General features: G+C 36.9%; 1 protein-coding gene across 1 annotated transcript in view; it reads left to right on the top strand.

The window, feature by feature from the left end:
- The window catches only part of LOC148944289 (uncharacterized), an 84942-nt gene extending 78095 nt beyond the window's left edge, over positions 1-6847 (top strand). Inside the window, exon 3 of the mRNA XM_089100089.1 lies at positions 6280-6847. Coding sequence (XP_088956215.1) covers positions 6280-6825 — 546 coding nt within the window. The 3' untranslated portion in view covers positions 6826-6847. The remainder of the gene's footprint in view (positions 1-6279) is intronic.
- Positions 6848-15951: the final 9104 nt, after the last annotated feature.

The following is a 15951-nucleotide window of genomic DNA, read 5'->3' as shown; positions in this document are numbered from 1 at the left end:
TGTGGGTGAAAAAGATAAGTACTTAAAGTTGCAAAATGGGTTTAGGAGGGACATTAAGAAAGTAACTTGCTCTGAAATTGTCTTTGAAAGGTATTTCTTGGTGTTGAGGTATCCAAAAAGCTGTAAAGTATAGTTGTGAGTGAAAAAGATAAGTACTTCAAGTTGGAAAATGGGTTTAATAGGGACATTCAGAAAGTAACTTGCTCTGAAATGGTCTTTGAAAAGTATTTCTTGGTGTTGAGGTATCCAAAACGCAGTAGAGTATAGTTGTGGGTGAAAAAGATAAGTACTTCAAGTTGGAAAATGGGTTTAGGATGAACATTAAGAAAGTAACTTGCTCTGAAATGGTCTTTGAAAAGTATTTCTTGGTGTTGTGATATTCAAAAAGCTGTAAAGTATAGTTGTGGGGGAAAAAGATAAGTACTTCAAGTTGCAAATGGGATTAGGAGGGACATTAAGAAAGTAACTTGCTCTGAAATGGTCTTTGAAAAGTATTTCTTGGTGTTGAGGTATCCAAAAGCTGTAAAGTATAGTTGTGGGTGAAAAGGATAAGCACTTCAAGTTGGAAAATGGGTTTAGGAGGGACATTAAGAATGTAACTTGCTCTGAAATGGTCTTTGAAAAGTAGTTCTTGGTGTTGGGACACTTAAAAAGCTGTAAAGTATAGTTGTGGGGGAAAAACATAAGTACTTCAAGTTGCAAAATGGGTCTATTAGGAAGATTAAGAAAGTAACTTGCTCTGAAATGGTCTTTGAAAAGTATTTTTTGGTGTTGAGGTATCCAAAAAGCTGTAAAGTATAGTTGTGAGTGAAAAAGATAAGTACTTTAAGTTGGAAAAGGGTTGATATAAAAAAATACCATGTTAAAAAAATTCAAAAATTATTTTTTTAAAATGGGGGGGGATGGGGTTCCGGGGGTCTTGGGGGGCTCGATGTGCATTAGGGGGACCGGGGGCCGTTGGGATTGGGGTAGGGGACCTCACGACACTGTTCAAATGGAACTTGTGTATTATAACGAGCACAGAGTTTCACCCTCAAATCCTCTTCTAAAACATCTTCTAAAATCATCTTTTAAAATGTCTCTAACTGTTTCGCCGAAATAATTCCCTAAAAGGCCTAAAACGGTTTCGTCCATTTCAACTTGTAAAATGGGTTTAGGATGGACATTAAGAAAATAACTTGTTCTGAAAAGATATAATAAAGCCTTAAAAAAAGTATTAAAAAATATGGAGGGGACTCTTTGGGGGCCCGGGGAGGGCCTTTGGGGGTCGGGGGGAGCGGGGGGGGCGCCCGGGGACCCTTGGGGGACTGGGGGGTTCCTTCGGATTGGGGGTTTGGGGATCGCAGCCCTTTGGATCGGGGTAGGGCGATCGGGGTCTTTTGGGGTTGGGGTAGAGGACCTTACGACACTGTTTAAATAGAACTTGTTTACTGTAACGACCACACTCAAAACCTCTTCTAAAACCTTTTCTAAAATCATCTTTTAAAATGTCTCTAACTGTTTCACCGAAATAATTCCCTAAAATGTCTAAAACCATTTCACCCAAATAATCCCCTCAAAGTAATCTCAGTGTGTTCCTTTTGTTTTTGGCATCTCTGTGCTTTCACATTTCAAATTTCTAGGAAACCCTTTCCTACGTTAATCTCTTCATCTCATAAATGTTCCTAGCTACACTATTAAGGTTTCGTTAGAATATCAATTTATCTCTCCGACTTAAAGCTCAGTGAAGCCGTATTTAAAAATAGAATTTCTATCTCTTTAGCCTCCCGCATGATTCCAAGATAACAAGTGATGTCATTTATAATTCCTGACAGTAAAGATCAATGAAGCCCTATTTAAAAATAGAATATTAATTTTTCTCTCTGACCTAAAGAACGTTTATCCCTCAGACCTAAGATTAAAGAAAGCCTTAATGTTTCTTAATTCCCCCTTCGTGATTCAATACATTCCCCTAGCGATTATGTAAATCAATTACTCAGGTTAGGTTAGCCTAAAGATCAAAGAAGCCATGTTTGTTTCTTAATTCCCCTTCGTGAATCAATAATTTCCCCGTCGATTATGTAAATCAATTTCTCAGGTTAGGTTCGCCTAAAGACATAAAACAGAAATAAATTGCTGTTGACATCCATAAATCTGAGAAAGTTCCAGTTTTTCCATTCTCACTGACAAAAACCATAAAATAGACATGAATTGCTGTTGACATCCATAAATATGATAAATTTCATGTTTTTTCATTCTCAGTGACAAACACCATAAAACAAACATAAATTATTGTTGACATCCATGAAAAACATCAAATAAATTGACCCACACCCATAACCATCCAAGAAAACATCCATCAATGTGAGAAAATTCCTGTTTTTTCAAGTTATAAAAATTCTGTTTTTCCATTTTCACTGACAAAAACCATAAAAACATGAATAAATTATGTAAAAAAGTTGTAAGTGGCAGCAGGGGTGGGCAATCGGAGTATAAGATAGCCTTCTACTCTCCCCATTCAAAGCACACAAAAAAAAATAAGAGAGACATGTCGCTGTTTACTTAGTCAATGCTGCTAAATATTTGAGCCGTTTAACCTTAAGGAGTCCAATCTAAAGGCTACAATTTTTATTATTCCTGAATAATACGTCGAAATGACTTCAATTATACCCACTGGAGACGACATGAAGCTCCAGGTTGTAACTTACGCCCCGGGGCATATAATGGTTTTTATGGAAGAGGTAGTCGTATAGACTTCGGAAGGGACTCAAATGATTAAAAATTAAAAGTTCTAGTTCCCTTTTTCAAAGTCAAAAGTGATCCAATGGCCACTAGTTGCCCCCGCCAGCACTCTTTTCCCCAAATGCGTCCGATCTTATTTTTGAGATAGTCATTTTGTTCAAATTGACCAAAGATCATATGCTAAAAACTAAGCGGTTTACACAACCACCCAGAACCATGGGCCTAGTGTTGTAAAATGATACCCCGGGGGTTTAAGGTTTATATAATTTTTTAGGTTTTATAAGGTTTTATGGAAGGGATGGTCGTATAGACTTCAGAGGGAGCTCATTCGATTGGAAATTGAATTCGACACGGAAATTGAAATTTCTAGTTCTCTTTTTAAGAGTCAAAACCGGAGGGAAATTAGCCCCCCCGCCCTCTCTGCCCTAAATCTATCCGATCGAATTTTTGAGTTAGCCATTCTGTTAAAATAAGTCCAAAGATCAGATAACAAAAACTCCAGGGACAACATAACCCCCCAGATCCCGAGGGCACGTGTTGTATATTTTGCCCAGGGGGCATGTAAGATTTTTAATGCGAGGGTTTTAAAATAGTTCAATGATCAGATAAGCCCGACCCTCACCCCCACTCAAAAAACACATAAACGATATTTTTCCCAAAAATTAAGGGAGCTGACTCCTGGCCCTCCCTGCCTGGCCCGATTTCTGCACCCAAAAAATTATTAACGATATTTTATTCCAAAAATTATGGAAACTCACCCCTGACCCTCCATGGCCCGACCCCATTCCCCTAAAAAATAAACTTATTAATAACATTTTATTCCAAAACTTATAGGAGCTGACCCCTGGCCCTCCATGGACCGATCCCCTTCCTCTCCCCGAAAAAATATCAATAATAAAGTACGGGAGCTGACCCCTGGCGCTCCCTCGATGACCCGGACCCCCCTTAAAAAAACTTATTAACGACATTTTATTCCAAAACTTATGGGAGCTGACCCCTGGCCCTCCATGGGCCGATTTTCTCCCCCCAGAAAAAAACTATCAATGATAAACTAAAGAAGCTGAACCCTGGCCCTCTCTCGATAGCTCGCCCCCCCCATAAAAACAACTTATTAATGATATTTTATTCCAAAAATCATAGGAGCTGACCCCTGGCCCTCTCTCCGTGCCCCCCCCCCCCCGAGAAAAACAACTTATTAACAATATTTTATTCCAAAAATTAAGGGAGCTGACCCCTGACCCTCCCTCCCTCAATGACCCAAACCCCTCCCCCCACGAAAAAAACAACTTGTTAACGATATTTTATTCAAAAAATCATGGGAGTTGACCCCTGGCCCTCCTTCCATGACTTGAACTCCCTCCCCAAAAAAAACTGATTAACGATATTTTATTCCAAAAATCATGGGAGCTGACCCCTGGCCATCCCTCTATGGCCCCACCCCCACGCAAAAAAACTTATTAACGATATTTTATTACGAAAATAATGAAAATTCAGTTTAATTTTATTAGCTTTTTACAAAACTGTTCAAGACACCTATAGTTTTCACTACAAACAAGAGTTTGACTACTCCCCGTTTCCCTAACGGTAAAAGGATAAGGTCTATTGCGCATTTGGCGCTTTACTAAAACGAATTTTATAACAAATATTTTCTTTTGTATTTATTAGAACATTGAGAATAAAATGGAAATTGCAGTGAAACCAGGTCAGGATTTACCAATAGGCCCCCTAGGCCCTGGTCTAGGGGCGCTCAATGCCAGGGGATGCAAGAAATCATCACCGAATGATTTTCTTCTTAACAAAAACTGGACTGCTGTGATTTATCGTCAAAGTGCCAGAAGCACACCACCGTCACGCTGCCTATTCACAAAAAAGTGGTTTTAAGATAACACAGGAATTCCGGGGCCACTAATAAGCTGTCAGATGTCTCCCAAGAATGGCAGCTGAGAGCCCGGGGTCACCTCTCTCTTTCATTACTTTTGGCTCATCAGTGACTTCTGTTTAGTGTTTCCACTATCCCCAAAGTTTTGGGACTTTCTCCAACAATCTTGCAAAAACTGAAATAAAATCTTGAGCTGCTGAGCTTTCGGCAATTAATATCATTATGTATAAAATATTCAGTTTAATTTTAGTAGTTCTCACCAAGAGTGTTAAAGACACATATAGTTTTATTTTGGAATTTATTTCAAAATAAAAATTTATTTTGGAATAGGGAATTTTGAAAAACTTGAAACTTTGGCAATTAAAGACAAACAGAAAATAAATAATAAAAACCTCCCGAAAAAGAAGTTTTTAAAGATAAGTAATGACCATATTAAACTTAGGAACTAAAAAACCTGAAAACCTTTTAGAATTAAATTAAAAATATTGTCTTTTTGTACTTATTACAACATTGAAAATAAACATAAATATCTCAACCCTTCCAAGAACCACACTTTTCTTCTCTTAAAACTTAATCTACCGCATGTATTTTTGATGGATTATAATACATATATATATATATATATATATATATATATATATATATATATATATATATATATATATATATATATATATATATATATATATATATATATATATATATATATATATATATATATATATATATATATATATATATATATATATATTACTAAGTCTAAAAGGTAACATTATACTAAGTAATTTACTTCCTACACAAACCAGGCTAATGCCTTTATAATTTCCACATTTACTTTTATCACCTTTCTTATGTAGGGGTTTTGTAAGAGTTTTCCGAAAATCGCTAGGTACTTCCTTCTTGTCAAAAATCATATATATATAATCTTCAGTCACTTGCCTCTAACCTCACTACCTCTAAGTTGTCCTAACCACACCAATTCATAGAGCTATGAAGTGGAGTATAATTAAAAATCGATGATTAACATCAAGCAGCTCATTGAAATACTCACTCCCAAGTTAATATCCAAAATTTGCTCAGACAAAAAGTCAGTGCTTTCAACGAGGAATCCTACAGCTTAATTCTAATCTTAGATAGCAAGAACCTATATAGGATGAAGGGGTCCTGAGTTTAAGCCCCCACCGTTTAAGTTCTGGTAGGTATAAAGCTTAGCAACAATTTAACCTGGAGAAGGGACGTAGCCTCCTCCATCACTCCTGTAAGCGTACTTCTTCTAAAAATCAGCCCCGCCTTGAGGTTTTAGATATAGTATGTTAAGAAAAGGACCAGCATTTCCTTTTTGAATGAGGAATAAAAAAAATTTTTAACGATGTGGTATATGTATATCCTTAAGAAGGGGCATCATTATTAAGTATTATACAACAATGGAAATAACGTGCATTAGCTACGAGCAAGTGAAATACTAAGTTATTAATATTTTGCTTTGGAAACAACAGATATCCAAAAACAGGTGAAGTTGCAACAGCCCTCTCTCTTAAGTAGCTTTATTTTACTTCATCTGACCAATTTATCGTTCAAAATATACTAAAACACATAACTTCAGTAGTATACGGTATGATTCTCCGTGCATATTTCACAAAACTGTTAAATCAAAACAAATACCCTGCTCTTGATTTCAGGTTGTACTTTATGAAAGCAACCAAGCAGCAACACTACCTTTGTACGACGATGACACAATTGGTATATCAATTTGGAATCCTTTTCTTTCGGGCAATATAACGACAAGTTCGAGAAATCAGCTGTATGTAGAACTTATTGGCTGCGTCTCAGAAGAAAAGCTTGCTTCAATTCAACATACCGCAAATATTACCACTGTCTCTCAGAATGAACCCTTGCTATGCGCAGAATTTTGCAAGAGCCAAATTCGTTTTTCAAATTTTTATGCGTTAGTTCAGCAGCAGTTAAATTACATTAAGTGTTTATGTATCTACACAGGAGAAATGGATGTTGCCAGAGTTGCAGATGATAGTTGTGATTGGCGATGCCGTTCATCTTACGAGAGTTACCAGTTTACATGTGGAGGTAACGTGTCAATGAGTGCATATGAACCGTTTTATGCCATTGGAACTGAAAAGCCAAGAAATTCTTCCAGAAATATTTCTTTCGTAAACTTTGTTAATTTGTATTTTTACTTGCTATTTGTGTTTATATATTTTTGCTTCTGAAAGTAAAATTTCAACAAAAGGACAGTACGAAAGGAGTTACTGTAGCGTCAGTATTTTTTGAATGCTTTCGCAGGTTTTAAAATTTTTACGTCATATCAATACTATTTAAACTATAGAGCATTTTTCTATTGAGTTTGCTACAATGTTGTTTTCTTCTGAAATAATTATTTCATGCAAAAACAGACTTGTTGAACCTTGAAAAAAAAACGACTTTTTTTATTAACGTTATGTTTCTCTCGGTCCCTCAATGTGGCACATTACAACTTTCTATTTCTTTGGTAAATGAAAAAAGAATGTTCATTTGACATCAGGCTAGGAAAAACAATTTCCGAAAATTTATGAAAGTTTACCAAAAAAAATATATATCTATACACATGGAACTTACCCATTGTTATAGCATCAACAAGAAAATGAAGTAAAAAATATGATCTTAAACAGTAAGCTGCACAAAAAATGTGGGTAAATCACTCTTTCTAGGGCTAGAAGGAGATAAAAGTTGAGATGGCTAGGAAATTTTCTGCGGATGAAGGATGATAGACTTGCCTAAGGTCATCGTTGTCGACCAAACATCTAAGGTCAAACGAAAAGCAGGTCAAACCCAAATGGTCATGAAAGGATGTCGTAAGGAAAGATTTAAGGTAAATAGGAACTTCTTGGGAGAGTGTAAAGAGGGAGGCTTTGAATTCATTGGGATGAAGGAGGAGCGTGCCTAGCTGTGTTGGCTTCCAGCGGCTTGATGCTGCAGTGAGTTGTTACGAGTAGCAGTAGCAGTAGTAGGCCTAGTAAAAAAAAATATATAATTTACAATCGATTGGAAGAGTCTCCTCTCTGACAAGCGATGAGCTATCTTAACTAGAGCACTCTTTATCAAGGCAGCGTAGGCAAACACACACAAACTTAGCTTGTTGGAACTACCTAAAAGAAGAGACACCCCATATTTAGTACTTGAAGAATAGTTCAGATACTGCAGTTACTTTGAATTACTTCCTAAGAGATTTCACCCCCTGAAAACCCATCTGGCGATTTCTCAAATAGGAACTTAAAAAAACTCCAAAAAAGTTTAGTAGTGGCATATCTTGCGCAAAGTCTTAGACTTAGACTAAGGTTCATTTAGACATACACCCTAGATCAAGGCTAATTTACGTAGTTTTTACAAATATAGAAACCATAAAACGCAAATACGTATATTAAATCCCTACAACCTGTGATACACTTCCATATAGTAAGGGGCGAACAAGTTTCGATAACAATTTTTCTGGAATTTCATGAGGTTTAGTTTCACCCTTGACCTGGTGCGGACATTCAATGCAGCATCTTGCGGTGAGATCAGTCAGTACTGAAGTGACTCAAGCAACATTCCTCAAAAAGACAATAGCTTGCCAAGTGGCCGCGTCTATCTCGCAATGACTCCAGCCTCAGTTATTCTAATGTTTGGACATAATCTACTACTCTACCTCCAGTTATGATTGTTATGGCTCTTTTCTAAATAGATTGCGTTTCGTCATATAAGTAGCTGAATTCTGGATATACGGGCCCGAAGCAGGCGAAGCATATTCGAGTTGTGGTTTTAAATAAATATGATAAGCAGTTTCGACACTGTCGCTATCGTACCCAGATCAGCATATTGCACTAAAAAATGTTACCGATAGTTTCACCTTTTTGCCACAGCTGTTGCCCAGGTTTAAATATAAACCTGTAACAAGCATGAATGCTTAACCTCCCAAACCATTACCGGAGAAAGCTCAAATGTTACCGTTAGTTCCACCTTTATGCCACAGCTATTGCCCAGGTTTAAATATCAACCTGTATCCAGCATGAATGCTTGAATTTGATGAATTTGAATTTGGAATTTGATGAATGATAGGAATTTGAAACCTCTACAGTAGTATTCTCTGATACGCTGAATATGATGGTGTGATTTTCATTAGGGTTCTATAATTTTTAGGGGGTCTTTCCCCCTTTTTTTGAAAATCAGCCAAATTTTCTCAGGCGCGTAACTTTTGATGGGTAGAACTAAAATTGATGAAAGTTATATATTTGAATTCAGAATTGAAATCTGATTCTTTTGATGTATCTATTGGTATCAAAAACCCGTTTTCTAGAGTTTCGGTTACCATTGAGCCGGGTCGCTCCTTACTTACAGTTCGTTACCACGAACTGTTTGATCAATGCTTAACCTTCCAAACTATTACCACAGAAAGGTCAAATGTTACCGATAGTTCCGCCTTTACGCACAGCTGTTGTCTAGGTTTAAACATCAATCTGTATCCATAATGAATGTTTAAACTCCCAAACCATTACCAAAGAAAGCTCAAATGTTACCATTAGTTCCACCTTTATGCCACAGCTATTGCCCAGGTTTAAATATCAACCTGTATCCAGCATGAATGCTTAACCTTCCAAACTATTACCGAAGAAAGCTCAAATGTCACCGATAGTTCCGCCTTTACACCACAGCTGTTGCCTAGGTTTAAACATCAATCTGTGTCAAGCATGAATGCTTAACCTTCCAAAATATTACCGAAGAAAGCTCAAATGTTACTGATAGTTCTGCCTTTATGCCACAGCTGTTGTCTAGGTTTAAACATCAATCTGTGTCCAGCATGAATGCTTAACCTTCCAAAATATTACCGAAGAAAGCTCAAATGTTACCGTTAGTTCCACCTTTATGCCACAGCTGTTGCCCAGGTTTAATATCAACCTGTATCCAACAGAAATACTTAACATTCCAAACTATTACCGAAGAAAGCTCAAATGTTACTGATAGTTCCGCCTTTATGCCACAGCTGTTGTCTAGGTTTAAACATCAATCTGTATCCAGCATGAATGCTTAACCTTCCAAAATATTACCCAAGAAAGCTCAAATGTTACCGTTAGTTCCACCTTTATGCCACAGCTATTGCCCAGGTTTAAATATCAACCTGTATCCAGCATGAATGCTTAAACTCCCAAACCATTACCAAAGAAAGCTCAAATATTATCAATAGCCTTTGTGCCACAGCTATTGTCCAGGTTTAAAAATCAACCTGTATCCAGCATGAATGCTTAACCTTTCAAACTATTACCGAAAAAAGCTCAAATGTTGCCGATAGTTCCGCCTTTACGTTACAGCTGTTGTCTATGTTTAAACATCAATCTGTATCCAGCATGAATGCTTAAACTCCCAAACCATTACCAAAGAAAGCTCAAAAGTTACCGATAGCTCCACCTTCATGCCACAGCTGTTGCCCAGGTTTAAATATCAACCTGTATCCAGCATGAATTCTTAACCTTCCAAACTATTACCGAAGAAAGCGCAAATGTTACCGATAGTTCCGCCTTTACGCCACAGTTGTTGTCTAGGTTTAAACATCAGTCTGTATCCAGCATGAATGCTTAACCTTCCAAACTATTACCGAAGAAAGCTCAAATGTTACCAATAGTTCCGCCTTTACGCCACAGCTGTTGTCTAGGTTTAAACATCAATCTGTATCCAGCATGAATGTTTAAACTTCCAAACCATTACAAAAGAAAGCTCAAATGTTACCGATAGATCCACCTTTATGCCACAGCTTTTGCCCAGGTTTAAATATCAACCTGTATCTAGAATTAAATTAAAAAAAACAAGTTTTTTAAACTGAAAGTAAGGAGCGACATTAAAACTTAAAACGAACAGACATTATTCCGCATATGAAAGGGTCTGTTCCCTCTTCAACGCTTCGCTCTTTACGCTAAAGTTTTTTATTTTTTTTAAAAATAAAGTTGTGAGACAGGGTCAAACTTTAGCGTAAAGAGCGAGGTTTTGAGGCGAGGACAGCCCCTTTCATATAAGATCATTTACGTTCGTTTTAAGTTTTAATCTTGCTCCTTACTTTCATTTTAAAAACATGTTTTTTTTAATTTAATTTCTGATCGTTTTTAGTTAATGCAGCTTTTATTTTGGCTCACCGTCATTGAATAAGTAAACACAATTTGAATAAGAATTTTACTTTTCTTTTGCTAAATGGATGTCTCTAAATTTGGTTATAACGTAATTTACAAATTAACTTACGTAACTAACTTCTATAGTCGTATATTTTTCTTCTAGCAAAAAATACAAAGTTGCAGATTTTTGCAGATATGAGCTTGAAACCTACGTAATAAGGTTTTCTGATACGCTGAATCTGACGGTGTGATTTTCATTAAAATTCTTTCACTTGTAGGGGATGTTTCCCCCTCTTTCAAAAATCGGGTAAATTTCTCAGGCTCGTAGCCTTTGATGAGTAATACTAAACTTAATGAAATTTATATATTTAGAATCAGCATTATAAGCCCATTCTTTTGATACATTTATTGACATCAAATTTCTGTTTTTAAAAGTTTCGATTACTATTGAGCCGTATCGCTTGTTTTTTGTTGTTTTTTTTTCATTATGTATATGTTATTACGTATATGAGGGGGTTCTCCCCTTAGTAAATACCACGCTCTTTACGTTGAAAGTTAAAAAAAAATTAATTCAAAAACCCCTGAATCACAAAAGCCGTTTAAATAGATTAGATAGCTCTTTTGAAAGCACTAAAAAAAAACTGTAGCGTAGGGAGCGAGGTATTGACTTGTCAGAGAACCCCCTCATATACGTTATAATTTCTGTTCGTTTTAAGTTCTAATGTTGCTTCTTATTTTTAGTTGAAAAAAAACTTGTTTTTTTAAATTTAATTTCTGATCGTTTTTTAAATAATGCTTGGAAATCATTTCTATGACGCCCCCTTCAAAGAGATGTCCCTTACCCCAAAGAAACATACTCCACGGAAAGATTCTCCCGAGTAACCCCCTCCTCCAGCCCCACCCTCCAGAAAAAAATCCTTCCTGAAAATGTCTTTATACTTCCCAATAACCAATAAATAATGCTGGCAAGACCAGCGGCCCCTTCATGGCAATTTCCCTTCCCCCATGAAAACTTCCTTTATGGACAGATCCCCAAACATAACCCCCGACCCCCCCCCCCCACTACCAGAAAAAAACCCTCCTGAAAACTTCCGTATACTTCCCAATAACCAATACTATATGTTAACATTGGGTAAAGTTCATAACTTTTAGCCCTCCCCCCGGGGACTTCGGGGGATTAAGTCATCCTAAAAGACATAATTATCCTACTTTCGACCATGCTGAACAAAATGGCTATCTCAAAATTTTGATCGGGTGACTTTGGGAAAAAAATTAGCGTGGAAGGGGGCCTAGTTGCCCTCCATTTTTTTGAGTCACTTAAAAAGGGCACTAGAACTTTCAATTTCCGTTCCAATGAGCCCTCCCACGATATTCTAGGACCACTGGGTCGATACGATCACCCCTGGGGAAAAAAACAACAAAAAAACAAATAAACACGCATCCGTGATCTTTCTTCTGGCAAAAAACAAGCAAAATTACACATTTTTGTAGATAGGAATTTGAAACCTCTACAGTAGTGTTCTCTGATACGTTGAATATGATAGTGTGATTTTCATTAAGGTTCTATAATTTTTAGGGGGTCTTTCCCCCTTTTTTTGAAAATCAGCTAAATTTTCTCAGGCACGTAACTTTTGATCGGTAGCACTAAACTTGATGAAAGTTATATATTTGAAATCAGCATTGAAATCTGATTCTTTTGATGTATCTATTGGTATCAAAAACCCGTTTTCTAGAGTTTCGGTTACCATTGAGCCGGGTCGCTCCTTACTTACAGTTCGTTACCACGAACTGTTTGATTAATGCTTAACCTTCCAAACTATTACCAAAGAAAGGTCAAATGTTACCGATAGTTCCGCCTTTACGCCACAGCTGTTGTCTAGGTTTAAACATCAATCTGTATCCAGCATGAATGTTTAAACTCCCAAACCATTACCAAAGAAAGCTCAAATGTTACCATTAGTTCCACCTTTATGCCACATCTATTGCCCAGGTTTAAATATCAAGCTGTATCCAGCATGAATGCTTAACCTTCCAAACTATTACCGAAGAAAGCTCAAAATGTCACCGATAGTTCCGCCTTTACACCACAGCTGTTGCCTAGGTTTAAACATCAATCTGTGTCCAGCATGAATGCTTAACCTTCCAAAATATTACCGAAGAAAGCTCAAATGTTACTAATTGTTCCGCCTTTATGCCACAGCTGTTGTCTAGGTTTAAACATCAATCTGTGTCCAGCATGAATGCTTAACCTTCCAAAATATTACCGAAGAAAGCTCAAATGTTACCGTTAGTTCCACCTTTATGCCACAGCTGTTGCCCAGGTTTAATATCAACCTGTATCCAACAGAAATACTTAACATTCCAAACTATTACCGAAGAAAGCTCAAATGTTACTGATAGTTCCGCCTTTATGCCACAGCTGTTGTCTAGGTTTAAACATCAATCTGTATCCAGCATGAATGCTTAACCTTCCAAAATATTACCCAAGAAAGCTCAAATGTTACCGTTAGTTCCACCTTTATGCCACAGCTGTTGCCCAGGTTCAAATATCCACCTGTATCCAACATGAATGATTAACCTTCCAAACTATTACCGAAGAAAGCGCAAATAATAATGAGAATTCCGCCTTTACGCCACAGCTGTTTTCTAGGTTTAAACATCAATCTGTATCCAGCATGAATGCTTGACCTTCCAAACTATTACCGAAGAAAGCTCAAATGTTACCGATAGTTCAACCTTTACGCCACAGCTGTTGTCTAGGTTTAAACATCAATCTGTATCCAGCATGAACGCTTAAACTAACTATTACAGAAGAAAGCTCAAATGTTACCGATACTTCCGCCTTTACGCTACAGCTGTTGCCCAGGTTTAAATATCAAATTTTTCTCTATTTTTCGAACCACCTTTTCTGTCTACAGCTGGTGATTCGTTGGAGATTTCTCAAACGTCAGAAAGACCCCGTTCAGTCTCCCCCCTCCTCCGATGGGTACAACCCCGTGAAAATCCTATTAAGTAAACGTAAGATCCTTTAAGACGAAACAGAAAGTCCAGAAAATTCTTTGTAACTTCGGTCTTTTCCCTCAACCCCAATTGTTGTTTTTATGGTTTCAACAAGGTTCTGTTTCTGAATACCATTTACCCTCCCCTTTTAAAAATAAAATATCGGAATATTTTCATTTTGACTGAAATACGTTTATTTTCGACTTTTACCTATGCAATCCTGGAGTTCCAATCATATGTCAAAATTTATGCTCTTTATAAACCTTATTGAGGTATATGACCCCCAATTCATGCCATTAATAGGTTGAAAATCATCCTTTTCTAAACTTATGATAGTCTTGAAGATCGATGTGAGATATTTAGGCCAAAATAATGGTTATCGTGATTCTTTGTCATAAAAAGCCAAGTTATAAAATTTCCTCAGCTACGTTTAAATCACTCGTTTTTTTCATCTAACCTCCTTGCCCTCTCGAGAATAGAGCCTCGCGTCAATAATTAATCTTTTTTCACATCATTATGCTATCGATTCTATATGAAAAGAGATGCAATCTTGTATTCTTAAATTGAAGTTTAGGAAATCATGACCGGGGTTGCCATTTAGGCGAACATCTAAATCCTACTGAAGTAGATAACATGCATTATTTTCCTTCGAAAAGTTACCATATAGGCTACTAAAAAATACCGTTTTTCAGGGGATAAATTCATTTATCGCCGTAAAAATTTAATTGACCAAACTAAGAAACAGACAAGATTTCAATGCTGGAATGTATTTAGTTAAGATTTATATTGACACAAAAAAAACTGTAGAGGAAACAACAGCAGAAAAAAATTGACGCTTGTCGCCATTCGGAAGCAGCTACAGCATCCATCCTTTTTTATATCGGAACATTTTCATTTTGAAAATACTGAATATATATTTGAAATATAATAGTATTAAAATATTTGAAAATATTGCTATTAATAAAGAAACAACAACAACAAGGCTCTTCAACCGAAAGTAAGAAGCAGCATTAAAACTTATAACGAACAGAATTTATTCCGTACATGAGGGTTGCTTCCCCTTACTCAATCTCTCGCTCTTACCGATAAAGTTTTTTTTAGTATTTTAAGAAAGATTCCTATTCCAACCAATCGGCCCGTGTGTTTCAGGACTCGTTCTTAAAGTATTGAGCCAAAAAGTAAACCTTTAGCGTAAAGAGCAAGGGATTGAGAAGGGAAAAGCACTCCTTATACACGGGATAATTTCTGTTCGTTTTAAGTTTTAATGTTGCTCCTTATTTTCAGTTACAAAATCTTCTTGTTTTATTTAATTTCTGATCGTTTTTCAAATAATGCCGGAAATCCACCCCTCTCCTTGATATAACCCCCAACGTAAGATTCCTCCACGAGGATTTCCTTCCACGTCAAATTACCGCCCTGAGAAATCCCCTTCCCCCGGAAAAAGTCCGCATTCTTCCATTCATCCCCATAATAAATATTATATGTAAATAATGGGCAAAGATCATTACTTAAAGCCCTTTTCCAAGAGGCGGTGGGGGATCATGTCATGCTAAAAGGCATAGTTATTGGACGCTTCTACTATGCTGAACAAAACGGCTATCTCAAAAATTTTGATTGGATTTTTTGGAAAAAAGGGGCATGGGAGGGGGACCAGTTACCCTCCATTATTTTCGGTCGCCTAACTCAGTCGCGACATTTCAACTTTGCTGAACAAAACGGCTGTCTCAAGTTTCTGATGATTTTAGGTAAAAAGGGGCGTGGGAGCGGGGCCAGTTGTCGTCCATTCCTTTTTGGTCACTTAAAAAGGGCACTAAAACTTTTGGTTTCTATTCTGTTGAGCCCTCTCCCGATCTTCTATTTTTTCCGATCTAGGACTATTTGTTCGATAAGATCACCCCAGGAAAGTACAAAAAAAAATAACAAAAAAACGATCTTCCGGGATCTCTGTAGATGACGGGATGGCAGTAGGGATCTCTGACATGCTGAATCTGATGGTGCAATTTTTATTTAGGTTCCCCGGATTTTCAGAGGTGTTCCTCCCTTTTTCAAAATCACACAGTTTTCTCAGGTTCGTAGGTTCTGATGGGTAACATTAAACTTAATGAATTTTATATACCTGGAATAAGGATAAAAAACCATTTTTTATGCATCCATTGTAACAAAACCCCATTTTTTAGAGCTTCGGTTACTATTGGGCTGAGGCGCTCCTTACTTAAAGTTCGT

This window comes from Artemia sp. Qi Xiang Cuo, chromosome 14 (assembly GCF_049724085.1).
Source record: "Artemia sp. Qi Xiang Cuo chromosome 14, ASM4972408v1, whole genome shotgun sequence".
NCBI lineage: Eukaryota > Metazoa > Arthropoda > Branchiopoda > Anostraca > Artemiidae > Artemia > Artemia sp. Qi Xiang Cuo.
This window is presented reverse-complemented; position numbering and strand designations above follow the sequence as displayed.